Raw genomic sequence first — 15,504 nt, 5'->3', positions numbered from 1 at the left:
ACAAAAACCCATTTCAGGTGGTCATTGAGAGCTACAACTGATCTCATCCCCTCTGAGGGATCAGCTCTTCCTTGCACAGGTGCTGCTGCTTTGTGTAACTTCTGCTGTGAACCCTGAATGCAGCAGCAAAATTTGGGTAACTTAATGCAACCCCCAGAGACAGGAGAGAGCTGAGGAGGAGAAAAGTTCTGGGGAGTTCAGCTGTCCTTGGTAGGATTGGAGTCCCAGAAGAGGAGAAGATAAAAGGAGCAGGTAAGAGGTGAATGCAAGTAGGATCTGATGCCATAGGCAGATGTGGAGGTAGAGAGAGAAAAGGAGAATCTCCTTTCCTCTTCCTCCCTCTTCAGCAGACCTGTCCAGGCTATGAGGCAGATGTACACATTTATACCTGCTGCAGAGGCACTCTGGGAGGCAGACCCCTGGAATTTCTCAAGGTGCTTTGGGGCTGGTGGCTGAGAAAATCCCTGAGGTTTCACAGTGCCCAATATCGATTGTCCTGAAGGGATGCCCCAGGGACTGCAGACTGCCCTTGGGTGGGTGGTTTACAGGCAGAAAGTAGGAAAAAAATTACTCCAAAAATAAAAGGACTTACTTGCATACAGCAAGTAGCTAAAAATGCCAGAACAAAGCCCCAGCAATCTTTGTCATGTTCCTCACTGGGATAAGCGATGCTCTCAGCACCAGCAGTGCTTGTGGAGGCAGCAGAGCAAAGCAAAAATGCATTCAAGCAGGGGACCTGGGAGGGCAGGAGCCAAGCCTGGCAGAGCCCCAGGTGGCTGCTGTGCCTCGCTGAGCAGCCTGGTGGCTTGGTGATGCCATCTGCCTGTCCCCAGTGCCTGGGTGGCACTCAGGAGCCAGGCCTAGGACCCCCAGGGCTCCTGAGAAAGGCAAGCTCATCTTCCAGTGATGCTGCTGGGGCTGTGCTTCCCTTCAGCTCTGTGGGAGGGGAAGGTGAGGGGACTTGAAATGGGCATTTTAAATGCCACTGTGGGCAGCTGTGCTGGGAAATCTGGGGGGTTTTGCCTCCACTCTCACTGCTGGATGGATGTGAGACAAGTCTGTGCCCACCTTTCCCTCCCTTGTGCCTTCAGAAGGTGTGTACCCTCTCCAGAGGAGATGGAACCATGTGCCACCTCACCAGCATGAGATAAGTGACCAGTCCTGAAGAGCTGAACTAAAACCCGTCTAGAGGGTGTGCGCTGCTTTATGGGGCTGGATCACTCCCTCCAGGGGCCCTTCCCTCCCCAGTGCATTTCAGGTGAATCCAAGGATCTTGGCTTGTATTGCTGTTTAATTGCTCACCTATCCTAAGACATGAGCCATATATATCTAATCACAAACCCAAACAAAGCAGCAGTCACTCCACTCCTTTATCTATTGGCAGGCAACAGCAAGCCCTCATCTCTTATCCACTCTGCATACACACAATTTTTCTGCAGCCTTCGCCAGCACCAGGAATTCAACAGCTGAGACCAACATTTATCTCAGTAAATCCAGCATGTGTGTCTGCCCCTGCCCTGACTATTCAAACACGCTGCACATCAGAGCTGCTCGTTTGGGAGGCGATGACAAGGGTCATCATTTTATTCTTTATCTCCCGCTCCTGGATGCCAAAGCAAGGCAGGAAACAGCATCCTGGGGAGCTCGGGGGTGTGCATGACAACCCTGCCGTGCCTGGCTGCTCATCAGGGTGTCACAGGAGGATGAGGAGCAGCGGGAGGCAGAGCTGAGCATCTCCCGTGCCCGCAGCCGTGGTGCCAGCCCTGCCAGAAGCCAAAGGGCAGAATTGCCATGTCAGGTAGGAAAGCTTCAGCCTGGTCAAAAATCAGCTTAATTTCTGACGATGAGACAGGTTTGAATTGAGTTTGAATGTCTCACACTTCCCCCAGGGCTGTATTTTTGGGAAGAAGGCTCCGTTTGGCTGCTTTCCACTCACGCGGCATTTACGTGCCTGAAAGGATTCAGCTGGCAGAGCCTGACAAGCGCTGAAAAGCCCTTGTTAAGGTCACTGGTATCAGAGAGATGTCTCTCCTACAACATCCCAGTGAAGCAGGGCCACTGGCACTGGGAGACAGGGGCTGATGTGGGGGCCCTGTGCTGCAGATGGGACCGTGCCCTGCTGTCCCAGCACGGTGCCTGCTCCCAAAGAGAGCCGTGCAACCCTGCTCCAGCTAAGTGCAAAAAACCCCAGCTCTAAACATCCCTGACCTTTAAATTCCGGCTGCAGCGAACAGATCTGCTGCTAACCAGGCTTGCTTTCATGTGCCTGAGCGTTCAGGGAATAGATGTAGCTTAACATGCAAATGCTGGGCTTCCTGCAGCACGCCGCTGCTTTTCAAGCTCTCTCGTTTCGTGCTGTTACCTCCATCCCTGCTGTGTCTGTGAAAAGAGCCTCTCTGAGGAAAAGTTTCCCACAGACACAAAACCTGACTGATACTGTTAAAAAAAAACCAAAAACCAGTGAGTTACAGTTTAATTTGTAAATGCAGTGTCCATCTGCAGCCTGGCAGTTGGCAGCATCTCTGCTGCTGGCGTGTGGAGAAACCAGCCCCTCGCTCCCTCAGGTTTCTGGGTGTGTTTTATGTATTTATCCTCGTGTTTAAGTGAAGAAATCCTGAATTTGTGAGCCAGGAGTCCTGTCCTGCCATAGGTGTGCAGGGGAAGGTTTTCCCTCTGGAGCAGTGATGCTCCAGTGCCCTTTGATCATCTGAGCATCTCTGTGTCTGAGTTCCTGTGCTCACAAAATTCAGCGTTCTACACAGAGTGGGAAACAGATATCTCTTGTCCCAGGTAACGAGCCATAAGAGAGGGAAAATGGCCTCAAGTTGTGCCAGGGGAGGTTTAGATTGGATATTAGGAAGAATTTCTTCCCTGAAAGGGCTGTTGAGCCCTGGAACAGGCTGCCCAGGGCAGTGCTGGGGTCACCAGCCCTGGAGGGATTTAACAGAGGTGTACATGTGGTGCCTGGCGATGTGGTTTAGTGGTGACCTCGGCAGTGCTGGGTTAATGGTTGGACTTGATGGTCTTAAAAGTCTTTTCTACCCTAAATGACTCTGTGGTTCTCTGTTCAAATGTTTTTTTTTCCTTACCACCACTGAAAAATGCCCTCCAAGCCCATGAACAGCAGCTGCTGGGCAGGTGGGACTCACCAACAAATAATGTTTTCTTGGCACTTCAAATACCTTCCTTGAACCTTTCTTGAATCCTTACAGCAACACATGAGGCATTATTGACAGGTGAAATAGACAAAATGTTCATTATTTCTCTAATTCTCTTTTTATTCTCTTCTAATTTCATTTTTTCCCCATTCTATGCCACCAGCATATAATCCAACATTTTAAGCAGTGTCCCTCATAGTGTCTGCTTAAATTTACAAGCTTGTCTGGTTATTTTGGGCACAGGAGACATTCCACCAGCAATTGCTCTCCTGTGCTGCCCCAGTAAGGGCAGTGAGTCAGGAGCAGCTTTGGGAATGGCAGGACTCACATGGCTGCGCCTCAGCTGGGCTGGGACTGGAGAAAAGAGCACTTGGAATATTGGAAATTAATTGAAACTTCATAGAAATGGGGGTGGGGGGGGGTGGGAAGATATTTAAACGTGATTTTCAGCAATTTAGTCTTGAAGTTGTGGCTGTATGTAAGGGAGATCATTAACAGATGATCCAGGCCTGGAAATCAAGCCATGGTCTCTGAAATCTGGGCTTCCATCCCAAATACGCAGCTGGGTGTTCATGCTCCCCAGGTGTAAGGGAGAATTCTGATCCATGAGGCTTCAAGAAAATCAAGAGATATTTGGTTGAAAGCCCCTGAGGAGGGGCCTGACCCTCGGTAGAAGAAATATCAATAAATGTTTTGAACTGCCCATTTTGTCTGAGTTTACCAGAGCTGGCTAGAAAAGAGGTGAATTCTTGAGAAATATCTTGTGAAAAAACGTCTCTAATTTTTTTACTGCAGTGGCCAGCCCCAATTCAATCTGTGTTATCTCTCGGGAGTTCTATTCATAGTCTGCTGCCCAAATTGGTGGCTGCAGCTGAGGAGCTCAGAGGAGGTTGAAGCAAAGCTCTCGTCTTGCTTCCCAAGCTCTGCCTGTCCAATTCTGCTGTTTCTGGCTGCCATTTCCCAGTCACTTGTCTGTGGTGGGAAACTTTATTTTCTTTTCCTCTTGTGCATCAAAATGGCCCCAAGAGATTCTTCTCCTCCAGGCAGGAAACACTGGATCTTTTCAATTAGCTGCATCACAAACTGATTCCCAGCCTTGTCTCTCTTCTCTTACATGAGCTATAAAATCCCTTCTCTCCTCCCCAGCTGAACTAAAAATGGACAGTTTTTAACCTGCTTTTTACAAGCGTGTCTGCATGGTAGAAATGAGGAGTTCTGGCTTATCTTGTGTTATGTAAATATTTTTGTGCTTCCCAAACAAAGTTTTTCTTTCCCTTTGATCTGGTTTTCTTGTAGCCAGTTTAACCTCCAGAAAGAGTCAGGAGATTCACAGAGATTGCTGCTGGCATTAGTCCTGAGGAAAACTGGAGAGAGAAAAGAAAACTCCAAATTACTGCTGTAAACAGCTCGTTTAGAAGTGGATGCTCACCAAAGGAAAAAAGTTGTCTTTCAGTGTCCTTTTAAAGCAAATTTTTGCTTAAAATAGCTGGGACCAATATAAAAATAGCATTTGCTTAGTGTGATAGAAGATGAAAATGGTGCTTTTCCAGGGAGGTGGCTGTGCCCCAGACTTGTGCTGTGGGCAATATCTCAGAATTACTGGAGTTATTTTATTACTGGAGATATTTTTATTCTTCCATACTTTCTGTGCCGAAAGTTTTCACTGATTGCTTTGGGCTGTGCTGCCAGGGGGGCGGAGCATTCCCAAAAGAAACTTTTGTGGCAACTTCTAACTCCTACAAGAAGAGGCTGATTCCAGTTTCACTGATTTCACAGAGTTATTTATTGCTAGAGTTATTTCACAGAGTTATCATACAGAGTTAGATTTCCTAATTGTAAAACTAGCACCAAAGCACCAGTACTAGAAGGAGAAAAACCAACATATGCATTTTTATCTGTAGATAGAAATGTTTAATTCCACTTAAAAGTTGTTATTATACAGAAGATGTAACAGTAAAGATTTTGGCAGTATTTTGTGTAGAATGACAGCAGAAGGTCTGGCTCAACTCCTGGTTCTGTGCCAGTGGCCAGGACTACCAGAATGGGTTTTATGTGGAGAAAATATAATTATAATATAATATAATATAATATCATATCTATATATTACATTATATATATTGTATATAATATTGCATATTATATTTTTATATAATATATAATAATATATAAAAATTAAATAAACATATAAATAAATATAGATTATAAAATATAAAAATAAAATAAAATTTTTAAAAATATAAATATATATACATATACACATGTATAATTATTCATGTATATATATTTATAAAATATATATATATACACAATAAAATATAATTTTATATATATATAGGACATATATGATATAGATAGGATATATATATTATATATATATATAATATATATAGGAGATATATATGATATATATAGGATATATATTTTATATATATTATATATATAAAATATATATTATATATATTTTTTTAATATATATATATATATATGGGATTTATATAGGGCTTGCATATATGTTTTCCTGGACGTTTATCAGGCCTGCTGCTAGTACCTCCTTGAAGAAAAAGTGCATTTATTATAAAAACCAACCAGCTGTAGATGTTATTGAGGGCATGGATGTGAAGGCAAGAGGAACCACAGCCCTGGGAGCTGCCTGGAGCCTCTGGTGCCACTGTGGAATCAGAGCCAGCAGGAAAACTTGGCAGAGTTTTGTTGTGCCTCAGCCCTGCCCTGGTTCAGCAGGGCTGATTGATCAGCCCGAGGCTGCAGAAATTGGGGTGAGGGATTCATTAGCCTGGGATCAGGCCCTCAGCACTGCTTGCTTGAAAATTGGTAATTAATGGTGCTTTATTTTTCACGTTTCCAAGGCAACACAAAGCCCCAGGACATTGTTTTCCAGCCCATGAACTGATGCTTTTGGCTGCTGCAGAAGCTCCCCCATCTCATCTGAAGCTGCTGAAAAGGTACCAGAGCCATATTTTTTGTCATGATAGTCTATTTAAATCCTATATCCAGAAAGTAATGATGATCAGATGGTGCTGCTGAAATGATGTGCTCTCACTGCAGAACTCATTCAATCAGCAGAGAGCTCTGCTATTCAAATAGATAATTAGTGTTGTGACAAGGGTGACTGTAAATGCCTCAGTTTGGTGGCAATGTTAGAAGTGTGACAAAAATTAAATTATTTGTCTGCCTTAAGCATGGCCCTCCTTGGATTGCTAATGAGGGGAATTCTTGTTGAACACATGTTCAGACTCCTTTAGAGGTGCTGGGAAAGTGATTTATTCTTTCTATCATCAGGAAGGGCTTTCCCCTGTTTTCTCTGACTCTCTTTTGTGCTTTCACCTAATGTAAGAGATCACTGCTTGTGTTCCAGCACTAAAGAGAGATCCCCCAGGGACAGCAATCCCAAGGGACACCTTTCCTGCCCATCCAGACCCCATCTTGAGAAGGAATTGGTTCAGGAAGATCCTTTGGGTGCTCCAGTCTGAGGGGAACAGTCACAGCGAACAAAACTCACCTGCAGCTCTCTCCTCTGTCACCATCACATTTTCTGGAAAATCCCCTTGCCCAGGATTTCTCTCCTGGGAAACTGAGAAGCCTCAGAGAAAACGAAAATAGTATTATCTCATTTGCTTCTCCTGTGTTTTGCTGCTTTGGAATGTGTGTGGAGATTGTTTATCCAACAGGGGAATTGGTTTTACTCGTTGGCCAATGACGCCCAAGATGTGTTGAGGCTCTGGAGAGAGTCACGAGTTTTCCATTGTTATCTTTTAGCCTTCTGTCCGTACCCTTTCTCTATTCTTTAGTATAGTTTTAGTTTAGTATTCTTTAATAGAATATAGATCATAAAATAATAAATTAGCCTTCTGAGAACATGGAGTCAGATTCATTCATTTTCTCTTCCAGAAAATGCCACAGTCCAGCATCCCAAGGAGTGTAGGATTTGGGAGGATCAGACAGCAAGGAGATGGACTCCTCAAAAGTTTCTATTCCCTGATGGCCATTTTTGGCTGTCCCAACTATCCCAGGAGCTGTTTTGAGTTTAAATTGTCACAAGCTGAGTGAGTGAACATCCTGAAGTTGCATCCTTTCACAGGCTCCCATGTGATGCTTTTGATTGTTCCTTTTTCAGCCTCTGCCAGTGCCTTGATGTTCTCCCCCCACGAGGGAATTAATGGCTGGGAAGGAATGGAGAGCACAGCACGAAGAGAAGGCATGGTCCAGGCCTCACAGGACTAATTATGCTCTTAAAGGGTAAGAAAATAATCTTGGGTACATTGGGAAGAAAGTGTCTCAGTGATGCTGCATGGGGTTACAGGCTTGTCTCCTACATTTGTGCATTTGGAAAAAAAATTAAAAGAGCCTCAAAGACACTTCCTGACCTCAAAAAGATCAGTGAGGAGTTCAAGAAAAGAAAATTTAATTCCAAGTTGGGTTTATCACGTTTTCTTGACCCTTAAGGATGGAAAAAGCAAAGGAAGGATGCACATGAAGGTCCTGTGAAATTCTAATACTAAAACACTCTCATGCACAAAGTGTGAAGTCTGAAAACAGAGTTCAGACCCAGAGCAGGGTATGAATTCCAACGAGGGCACTGCAGACACTGCAGCTCAGGCTCTGCAAGAGCAGCCAAAGCAAAACTGAGAGAGGTTTCTTTATTGAAACACCAAACTCCAGCTCTGTGGTGCAGCTGAGAGCCAGGACAGAGGAATGGCACCCACAGCCACTGGCACAGAGGGAAAAGCAGGGAATTGGATCCCAGACTGGTGCAGGGTTATTTGAGAGGCACAGTGGGCTGTGTTTGTGGCAAATACTCGTGCACAGACACACTGGTGCCCTCTGAGGGCATCTCCAGGGACAGTCCCCTGGCCTCAGCCACCTCTGGAAACTCTTCCAAGCCAAAGGTAAGACTTCAATAACTGCAACAGAGCTTGCTGAGGCTGCTGGGAAGGAGTTCACAGAATTCACAGAATGATCATGCTGGAAGAGACCTTCAAGATCATTGAACCCATCTCCAACAGCTCAGCTGAAAGGTGCCTGTGCTCAGCTGGGGCTGGGCTCTGTCTCCAGCAGCACTAACACAACCAGAGCACACAGCCTCGAGCTGTACCAAGGGAAATACAGGTTGGGTATCGGGGAAAAGTTTTTTACAGAAAGGTGATAAAGTTCTGGAATGGCTGCCTGGGGAGGTGGTGCAGTCCCCATCCCTGGGTGTGTTTAACAAAGCCTGGATGTGGCACTGGGTGCCAGGGTTGAGTTAAGGGGTTGGAGCTGGGCTGGACTCGATGATCTTGAAGGTCTTTTCCAACCCTGTGATTCTGTGAATTCTGTGAGCTCAGCCTGGAAAATGAGACACTCTGTGCTCTTTCCTTGGCTGCTCCCTCCTCCCCAGAGCCCCAGGCTGTGAGCTGTGGCATTGTCAGGAAATCCCTTTTCCCAGAGCTGCTGCAGAAGCTCCCCATCCATCCCTGCAGCTCCCAGGTTCCAAGTGCCTCTCTCCATCCATCCATCAGCCCTGATAAAGCTGCAGGAGGTGCACTCAGGTCTGTCTGTGCCGAACACATCCCCCTTTATTGATTTGCAGGAGTTCACAGCATTAGCATAAAACAATCCAGGCAGTTGTTTCCCCTAAGAGAGCCAGGGCCTGTTTACAAACTCATTTTATTTTCACAATATTCCATTGTTATTTATTTCAGGCAGAGCTGTCAGATGAATGCACTCCCTCATGCTGGACAGCTTGCTTTATTGCCTGTTATTAAGACATAACAGATATAACCTGACAGGCACTGCCCACATCTGCCTGCCACCACTGAAAGGCAAATTAAGTAGAAAATAGAGATCTCCAATATTTCTTTGGCCTGAAGTGATATTAGGTTTTGACTCATTTTGTATTCATAGAGGATCCTGCATGTTTGTAACATATCCCACAGTATACTGTTCAAAGGAAAAGTTGGGTTTTAAAGAAATTCTTACTCCAAGTACCTCTGAGAAATTCAGGCTTTAGAACACAGCTCTGATGTTGGATGGGGAATTGAAAAGAATGCAATTTTGAAAGCTATGACTGAAGCCTACCATTGTTCCTTATGAGATTTCAAATATTAGATGTGACAAAGTGTTGGTTATTTGGGGAAGCCCAAGCCCAATGGAATGGCAGAACCACCTTCCCCACCACCTCCAGTTCTCATTATATAAGTAATTCTAGTCACATTTTTCATTATTATTTTTCTTCCTTTTTTTTTTTTGCATCCCAGGACTGAGTTGCTAATTTGGGATGGTCACAGGAGCTGCTCTGGAAATGCCTGCAAGAGGTAGGATTCTCCCATTATCCCTTAGTGCCTCTCCACCTTCTCCTCCTGCACCTTCCCAATGCCAGCTTGTTTTTTATCAACCCACTGGAGAACCAAGACACTTCTATTAATGCAAATAACCCTGAGCTGCATTAACAGGATAGGAGAAAGAAAGAGAAATAATTTTAAAGAAAGATTAATCTGGACACTGGGGGAGGCAGAGCAAGGGAGGAGTGTCCACCTACAACCATCTGACGGGAAAAACCTGATTTACACACAAGAGTGGAATAATTTTTCTTGAGTAAGTACATACTTGTGATTTGTTTGGATCGTTAGTAACCCTTATTGCAGCATCTGGATCAGCTCCCTATTATGCAGGTAGAACCCACACTTTAAAAGCTTAAAATAAATACTTGTGCTGTGCCTGTGTTCCCAAGGAAAAGGTTTCAGTGCTGGAAAGCCTCAGGTTTAATGGGAAGCTGCAAGTGTGTAAGGAACAGGCAACTGCAGCAGCAAACAGGACCTGCAATTTAATGCTAAATAGTGATACACTGAATAAATTATTATAAAAAACTAACTCTTCTTCAGTGTAGTTACAGTGGGGTTTTTTCCACTTTAGGGAAGAGTAAACAGCCTGATTGGATAGATGGCAAATGAAGCCAGGGAAATGGAGGTGGATTTTTGCCCATCCTGATGCAAAGCCAAGCAGAGGAGGAGCTCAGCAGCTTGAGCAAAACCATTTTTAGATGTGTTAAACCCCCAATGTGTAATGTTATTGTTCCACGCAATAATTACGTAAATGTGTAACAGGAACAAGCAATAACACTTTGAGATATTCTATTATCCCTCAATGTAATAAATATTTTATTAGAGCCATAGAAAAGAATGCATACAGATAACCATAGGATACACACACAACTGGAAGTTCAAGGATAAATTTCAGCCTTTTCAATATGAAACAAGGTACTGGGTACATATCTCATGGAGATATAGAACTAGAAATCAAGTAATAATACAATGTAAGTGCATGAGAAATGGGCAGTACAGGAACCTGGACTAGAATTTTGTGAAACAAGAGAAAGAGTCACCCTTTGTTGCATGAAACAGAACTATTTACTCACTAGGAACACCTGGATTTCCATGTCCCACCCACCCCCCTGTTTGCAAGTGTCTGAAAACAACACTGAAAAGCAACTAATTTTAAACTCATTTATAGCTCTCTATGTACAGTATTTACAGCTCCTGCTTTCCTCAGCAGCACTTGGTCTCATCTGGAGCTCATCTGCCAGCTCAATGCACATCAAGGTATTTTTTCCAAAGTGCTACCATAATTTTATTAATCCTGGTTCTCCCTTTGTACTTCTGTGTGCTGTAGTAGTATTGTGAAATTTAAAAACCCCAGTGTTTAAGAGGAGATGATGCTTTATGTCATGTGAACAGGGAACAAATGAACCTAAAAAGGTTGATTTGACTGAAGCCACAACTCTAGAAGTCAAATGGACCAGGCTGAATGAATCTTTAATTTAGTGCCACGAAAGAAAGCACAGATTATTCTTCAATAGCAAGTCTGAAGTGTTGTTGTATAATTTTTTAAAATCTTACTATTGCCATGAACTTCCCAGACTCAGTGACAGCAGTGGGGTGCAGCTGAGAGCCAGAGCAGGTGGAACAGTTCAGAAGTGGTTCCAGAGCAGCAGGAAGGAGAGGCCTGGCTGTGGGTCTGAATTCAGGGTGTTTGCAGTGCAATGAGCAGGGAATTTGGGGCTGCAGGGCTGGGAGCACCAGGGAAGGAGGGAGGGATGGGTGTCCTTGTCCCCAAGGCCCTGATGCCCCTGCCAGGGGTGCCAGGTGGGCACCTGAGCCCCTGGACACTGGCAGCAGGGCAAGCACAGCACCCTCAGGGTGGGAGAGTTTGGCTGTGAACAAAGAACCTGGGTAGGGAAGGCATGGTGGGGAGATGAGGACATGAATTTCAGAATTTACTGAGAGGCAGCACAAAACCATCCCCAGATCACAGCTGGGAGATCATTTCTCAGCAGCAGCACGGAGCCTTTGCCCTGCTCCAGGTGGGATTTCTTTGAAGGAGATTTCTTTTGGGATTTCTTTCCATTTAGAGCAACTCCCACAAAGGGCAGCAGGGAAATGATCCCAACTCCAGGGTGATGGCACTGCCTTGGGAGCAGCCATTATCAACTCCAGCTGATAACAGCCCCAGCTCTGATTTCATCCTTTCCATGTCAAATGCTATTTTAGCAATGCAGAACAGACCCAGAACAATTCAGGGCCGCTGTAAAAATGTTTTTTCTCACTCTCCCTCATTGCCCTGACCTCACAGTGCCATCCCTCCCCCTCTCTCACACTGTATCTGAAGTATGTAACATGTAAACTCCTTTGGTTCAAGTATTAAGGCATTTCAGATTCCTTTTTAAAGGATTTGCTAAACTTTACATGGTATTTTTTACTTCAACTTACAGTGAAATATAAAGAATTTAAAAACACGTCAGGATAGAAGAAAAAACATGCATTAACCACTGCAGTTTTTTTAAAAAATGCACTTTAGTAACCAATTTTTTTTTCCCCCAGCAAATGCAAATATATCAGCACAACACAGAATTAAGGGTCAAGGAAAATATTGTTGCTAAGAAGCTGGAGACACTGAAGATACTCAACACTGATGGTCCAGAACCTCTTGCATCCATACCTGTGACAAAGGAAAAAATGAATTCAGGATTAAATGAAAGCAGAAGTATCTGCTGTGCCACATTATTACTCTTCCTAAATGCCAAGCAAAAATTACTGTAATTTTTTCTTACAAGCACAAAAATCTACAAAATCTACAAAAATGCAGTAAATATTTAAAAATTACAGAGACGCTGTGATCATGAATGGTTTTAGTGCTGTGGTTTAGCTCACAAGGTGGTGTTTGGTCAAAGGTTGGACTCAACGATCTTGGGGATCTTTTCCAACTTTAATCAATCTGTGAGTTTGCTTTCAAGGTAATAGTGTTTTATAAAAAAAGGAGAAAAAGCAGAAAAGGTAACATTTTTAGTACCAACTTAAATGGCAATTTACCAGTTCAGCAGAATGGAGTTTGCCATGCATAAGGGCATGAAGATTTTAATTGCTTTCCTTTTATTACCGTATTACCGCACAAGGCCTAAACATTAATTTTAGTTTTTTCCCCCCACCACCAAAGGAAGCAGAGAGGAGCTGGGACAAAGGGAAGAGGCTGAACGTACTGGCTAGCCTGGGGATGAGGATCTGCTGGCTGCTGCTGCCGTCGCCGCCCTCGGTGGTGGCCCTGACCTCGATGAGATAATCGTCCTGCAGCTGCAGCCACAGCTCGGCCGTGGTGCCCGCCGTGGTCAGCACCTGCAGCCCGCCCTGGCTGCTCCTGCACAGCACCTGCAACACAGCACAGGGCCTCAGCCCCTCCTCTGCCTCCAACACACAGTGCTTCAGCTTATAACAGTGACGGGATGAAGGAAAAGAGCTGATTTTTGGTTAATATTCCAGGGTGGAATTGTATTTAAGGGAAGAAGGGAGTATCAATCAGTGTTCTATTTTGAACGTTGACTCGACTCAAAACGTTCAAGAACATTTTTTGGAATGTTTTTCATTCCAAAAAAGAATAAATTTTTTCATTAATTTTTGAACATTTTTTCACCTTTAATTCAAGATTTAATTTCAAATGGCACAATGGATGCTAATACAACTGTACTGTATTATTATAAAATGTATATGTGCATAAAAATGTATACATACATGTAAAATGTATATGTGCATATAATGTCACAAACATGTTTTATGAAAGAAACCTTTCCTTAGGGTTTTTCCTCCTGAGAAGCTGAGAGGCCTCAGGAACAAAATGTAAACAATGGTTATCTGCTGCCGTGGGATGCAACAGGTGCATCTGTGATTGGTCTCATGTGATTGTTTCTAATTAATGGCCAATCACAGTGAGCTGTATTCATTCTTTCTTTTTTTATTCTTAGCCAGCCTTCTGATGAAATCCTTTCTTCTATTCTTTTAGTATAGTTTTAATGTAATATATATAATAAAATAAGAAATCAGCCTTCTGAAACATGGAGTCAGATCCTCAGACCCCTGTGAACACGGTCACACATATAAAATGTATATGTACATAATATGTATGAAAATAATACATATTATGTATTATTTTTATTACAATAATATGAAATAATGGGGCACTGGAATAACCAGTAAACATGTACTTCTTGCCAATACAACTCGGTGGGTCATCAGATCTTCAGCCTAGATCTTTTATTCAGGATTATATCATGTGGGATCCAGCTGCACAGAGTTTAGCAGGAGCATCCTCAGCTGTTTTTTAACACACTTATATGACATTTTTAAACACTTCTACATTTGTGTGCTGATCAGATTTAGAGCAGATGCAACTGGGTAATTTCTGTCAGGGAAATGAGCATGACCCATAGCAGGTAAGAGGAGAAATGTTTAAAAATATCAGTTTAATATATGTGATAATAGATAATAAATATAGTAAATGCACCTGGCCAGCAATGGAAGCTACATCCATCAGGCTAAATGTTTGTGGTTTCTTTCAATGTTTTATCCGTTTGGGTAAGTGTTACACATTTGAAATATGAGTTATGGATGTGGTAAGTGTTTAAATGTTCTCAGACCCAGGTGTGGGTGGGATCCCAAGAGCTGAGCAGTGCCAGGATGGGAGAAAAGGGGATTGGGGGACACTAATGGTGAGACACTGTTAGAATATGTATTTTATATATTTAAAATCCCTAGGAAGGAGACCCCAGTGAAACGTTTTAGGGGTGGGATTGTGCATGCCCTGAACATGCAGACAGACAAGGAAACCCCAGCCCTGGTGTCCCCAGCTCTGTCCCCACTGACCTTGTAGCCCGTGACCTGGGACTCGTTGTCCATGGCTCTGACCTCCTCCCAGCTCAGCAGCACCCTGGACTCTGTGACATTCCACACCACGTTTCCTGGAGGCTGGCTGGGTGCTTCAAACACACAACAAAAGCACAACTTTAATTCAATTTGCACTGGGGATTGATTCACCTGCTCAGGTAATTGGCCGTCATTGCATTCGGGGTGCAAAACCAGCTCCAGTGCAGGCTCCTCTCTCTGCACGTTATGGTTCAGAGGCTAAATCTGAAAAACAGGAGGAAGGAAAAAGCCAGAATGGCACATAAATGTTGTTTCTGAAGCTGAAATATCTGTTGCTGGTCCTTCATTCAATACAGTCAGACAGAAGCATGTGCCTTAGGACATGGGTGATTATTAGAACAAACTCTAATGATGGTAACAGACAATTTCTTGGTTTAGTACAGTGTCAAGAATAAGAAAATTCTTCACAACAGATTTTTAGACAAATTTAGTCTCAGTGAATATTCAAATTTACCCACTATGTTGATTTACTTTAAGGTGTCAGCTATGGAAAATATTTGCAGATTTTTTTGTCTGTTGGCTCTTCCAGCTCAAGTTGTGGTTCTGAACTGAGCCTGTGCCAAAAGTGGGGTTTGGCCACTGATATTTGCTGGGATTTCTGGTTCATCAGCAACCCAAGGCTGTTATTTGCAAAGCAGCTGCATGCTCTGGGCTCTGCCCCTTTCATGTACCTTGGAGCTGCCAAGCTTTCAGGGAAGTACAAACCTCCTCAAATGCCTCAGGTTGCTTTCCCAGAAAACAGGTCCTGCAGTGGCACAAATCAATGATTAAAATCTTTTCTAAATGCGTTAAGGAAAACAATTTACTGCTGCTGTCACCTAGTGGAGGCAACTGCTGCTTAGGTGGGCTGAGCTGTGCTTTGAGACTGGAGGTTCCAGCTTTAAGCATGAGAGTGCTTTTGAACACTTGTATCCATGCCCTTATAGAGTTTTTCCTCTTTTTCCCCCCTCTTTTCAATTCTCTCACACAGGAAGTTCCCTGCCTTCCTTCCATAAGCAGTCAGCTCAAAACCCACCTGATTATACTCAAAAAACAGAAAAAAACCACCCCTGAGACTTAAAAGAATTATTCCAAAGTCAACCAACCACCCCCAGCTATTTTCTTTT

General features: G+C 43.7%; 1 protein-coding gene across 1 annotated transcript in view; it reads right to left on the bottom strand.

Moving 5' to 3' along the window:
- Positions 1-11,290: 11,290 nt before the first annotated feature.
- The window catches only part of LOC128939981 (contactin-3-like), a 98,308-nt gene continuing 94,094 nt past the window's right edge, over positions 11,291-15,504 (bottom strand). Inside the window, exons 19-21 of the mRNA XM_054281301.1 lie at positions 14,339-14,451; positions 12,685-12,850; positions 11,291-12,146 (exon numbers count right to left, since the gene is read on the bottom strand). Coding sequence (XP_054137276.1) covers positions 12,043-12,146; positions 12,685-12,850; positions 14,339-14,451 — 383 coding nt within the window. The 3' untranslated portion in view covers positions 11,291-12,042. The remainder of the gene's footprint in view (positions 12,147-12,684; positions 12,851-14,338; positions 14,452-15,504) is intronic.

The sequence above is a fragment of the Melozone crissalis genome, unplaced genomic scaffold (genome assembly GCF_028551555.1).
Source record: "Melozone crissalis strain CALT ecotype California unplaced genomic scaffold, PUWL_Pcris_2 ptg000029l_1, whole genome shotgun sequence".
NCBI classification, from domain to species: domain Eukaryota; kingdom Metazoa; phylum Chordata; class Aves; order Passeriformes; family Passerellidae; genus Melozone; species Melozone crissalis.
The sequence above is the reverse complement of the archived record's forward strand: the minus strand, read 5'-3'. Positions and strand labels throughout refer to the sequence as shown.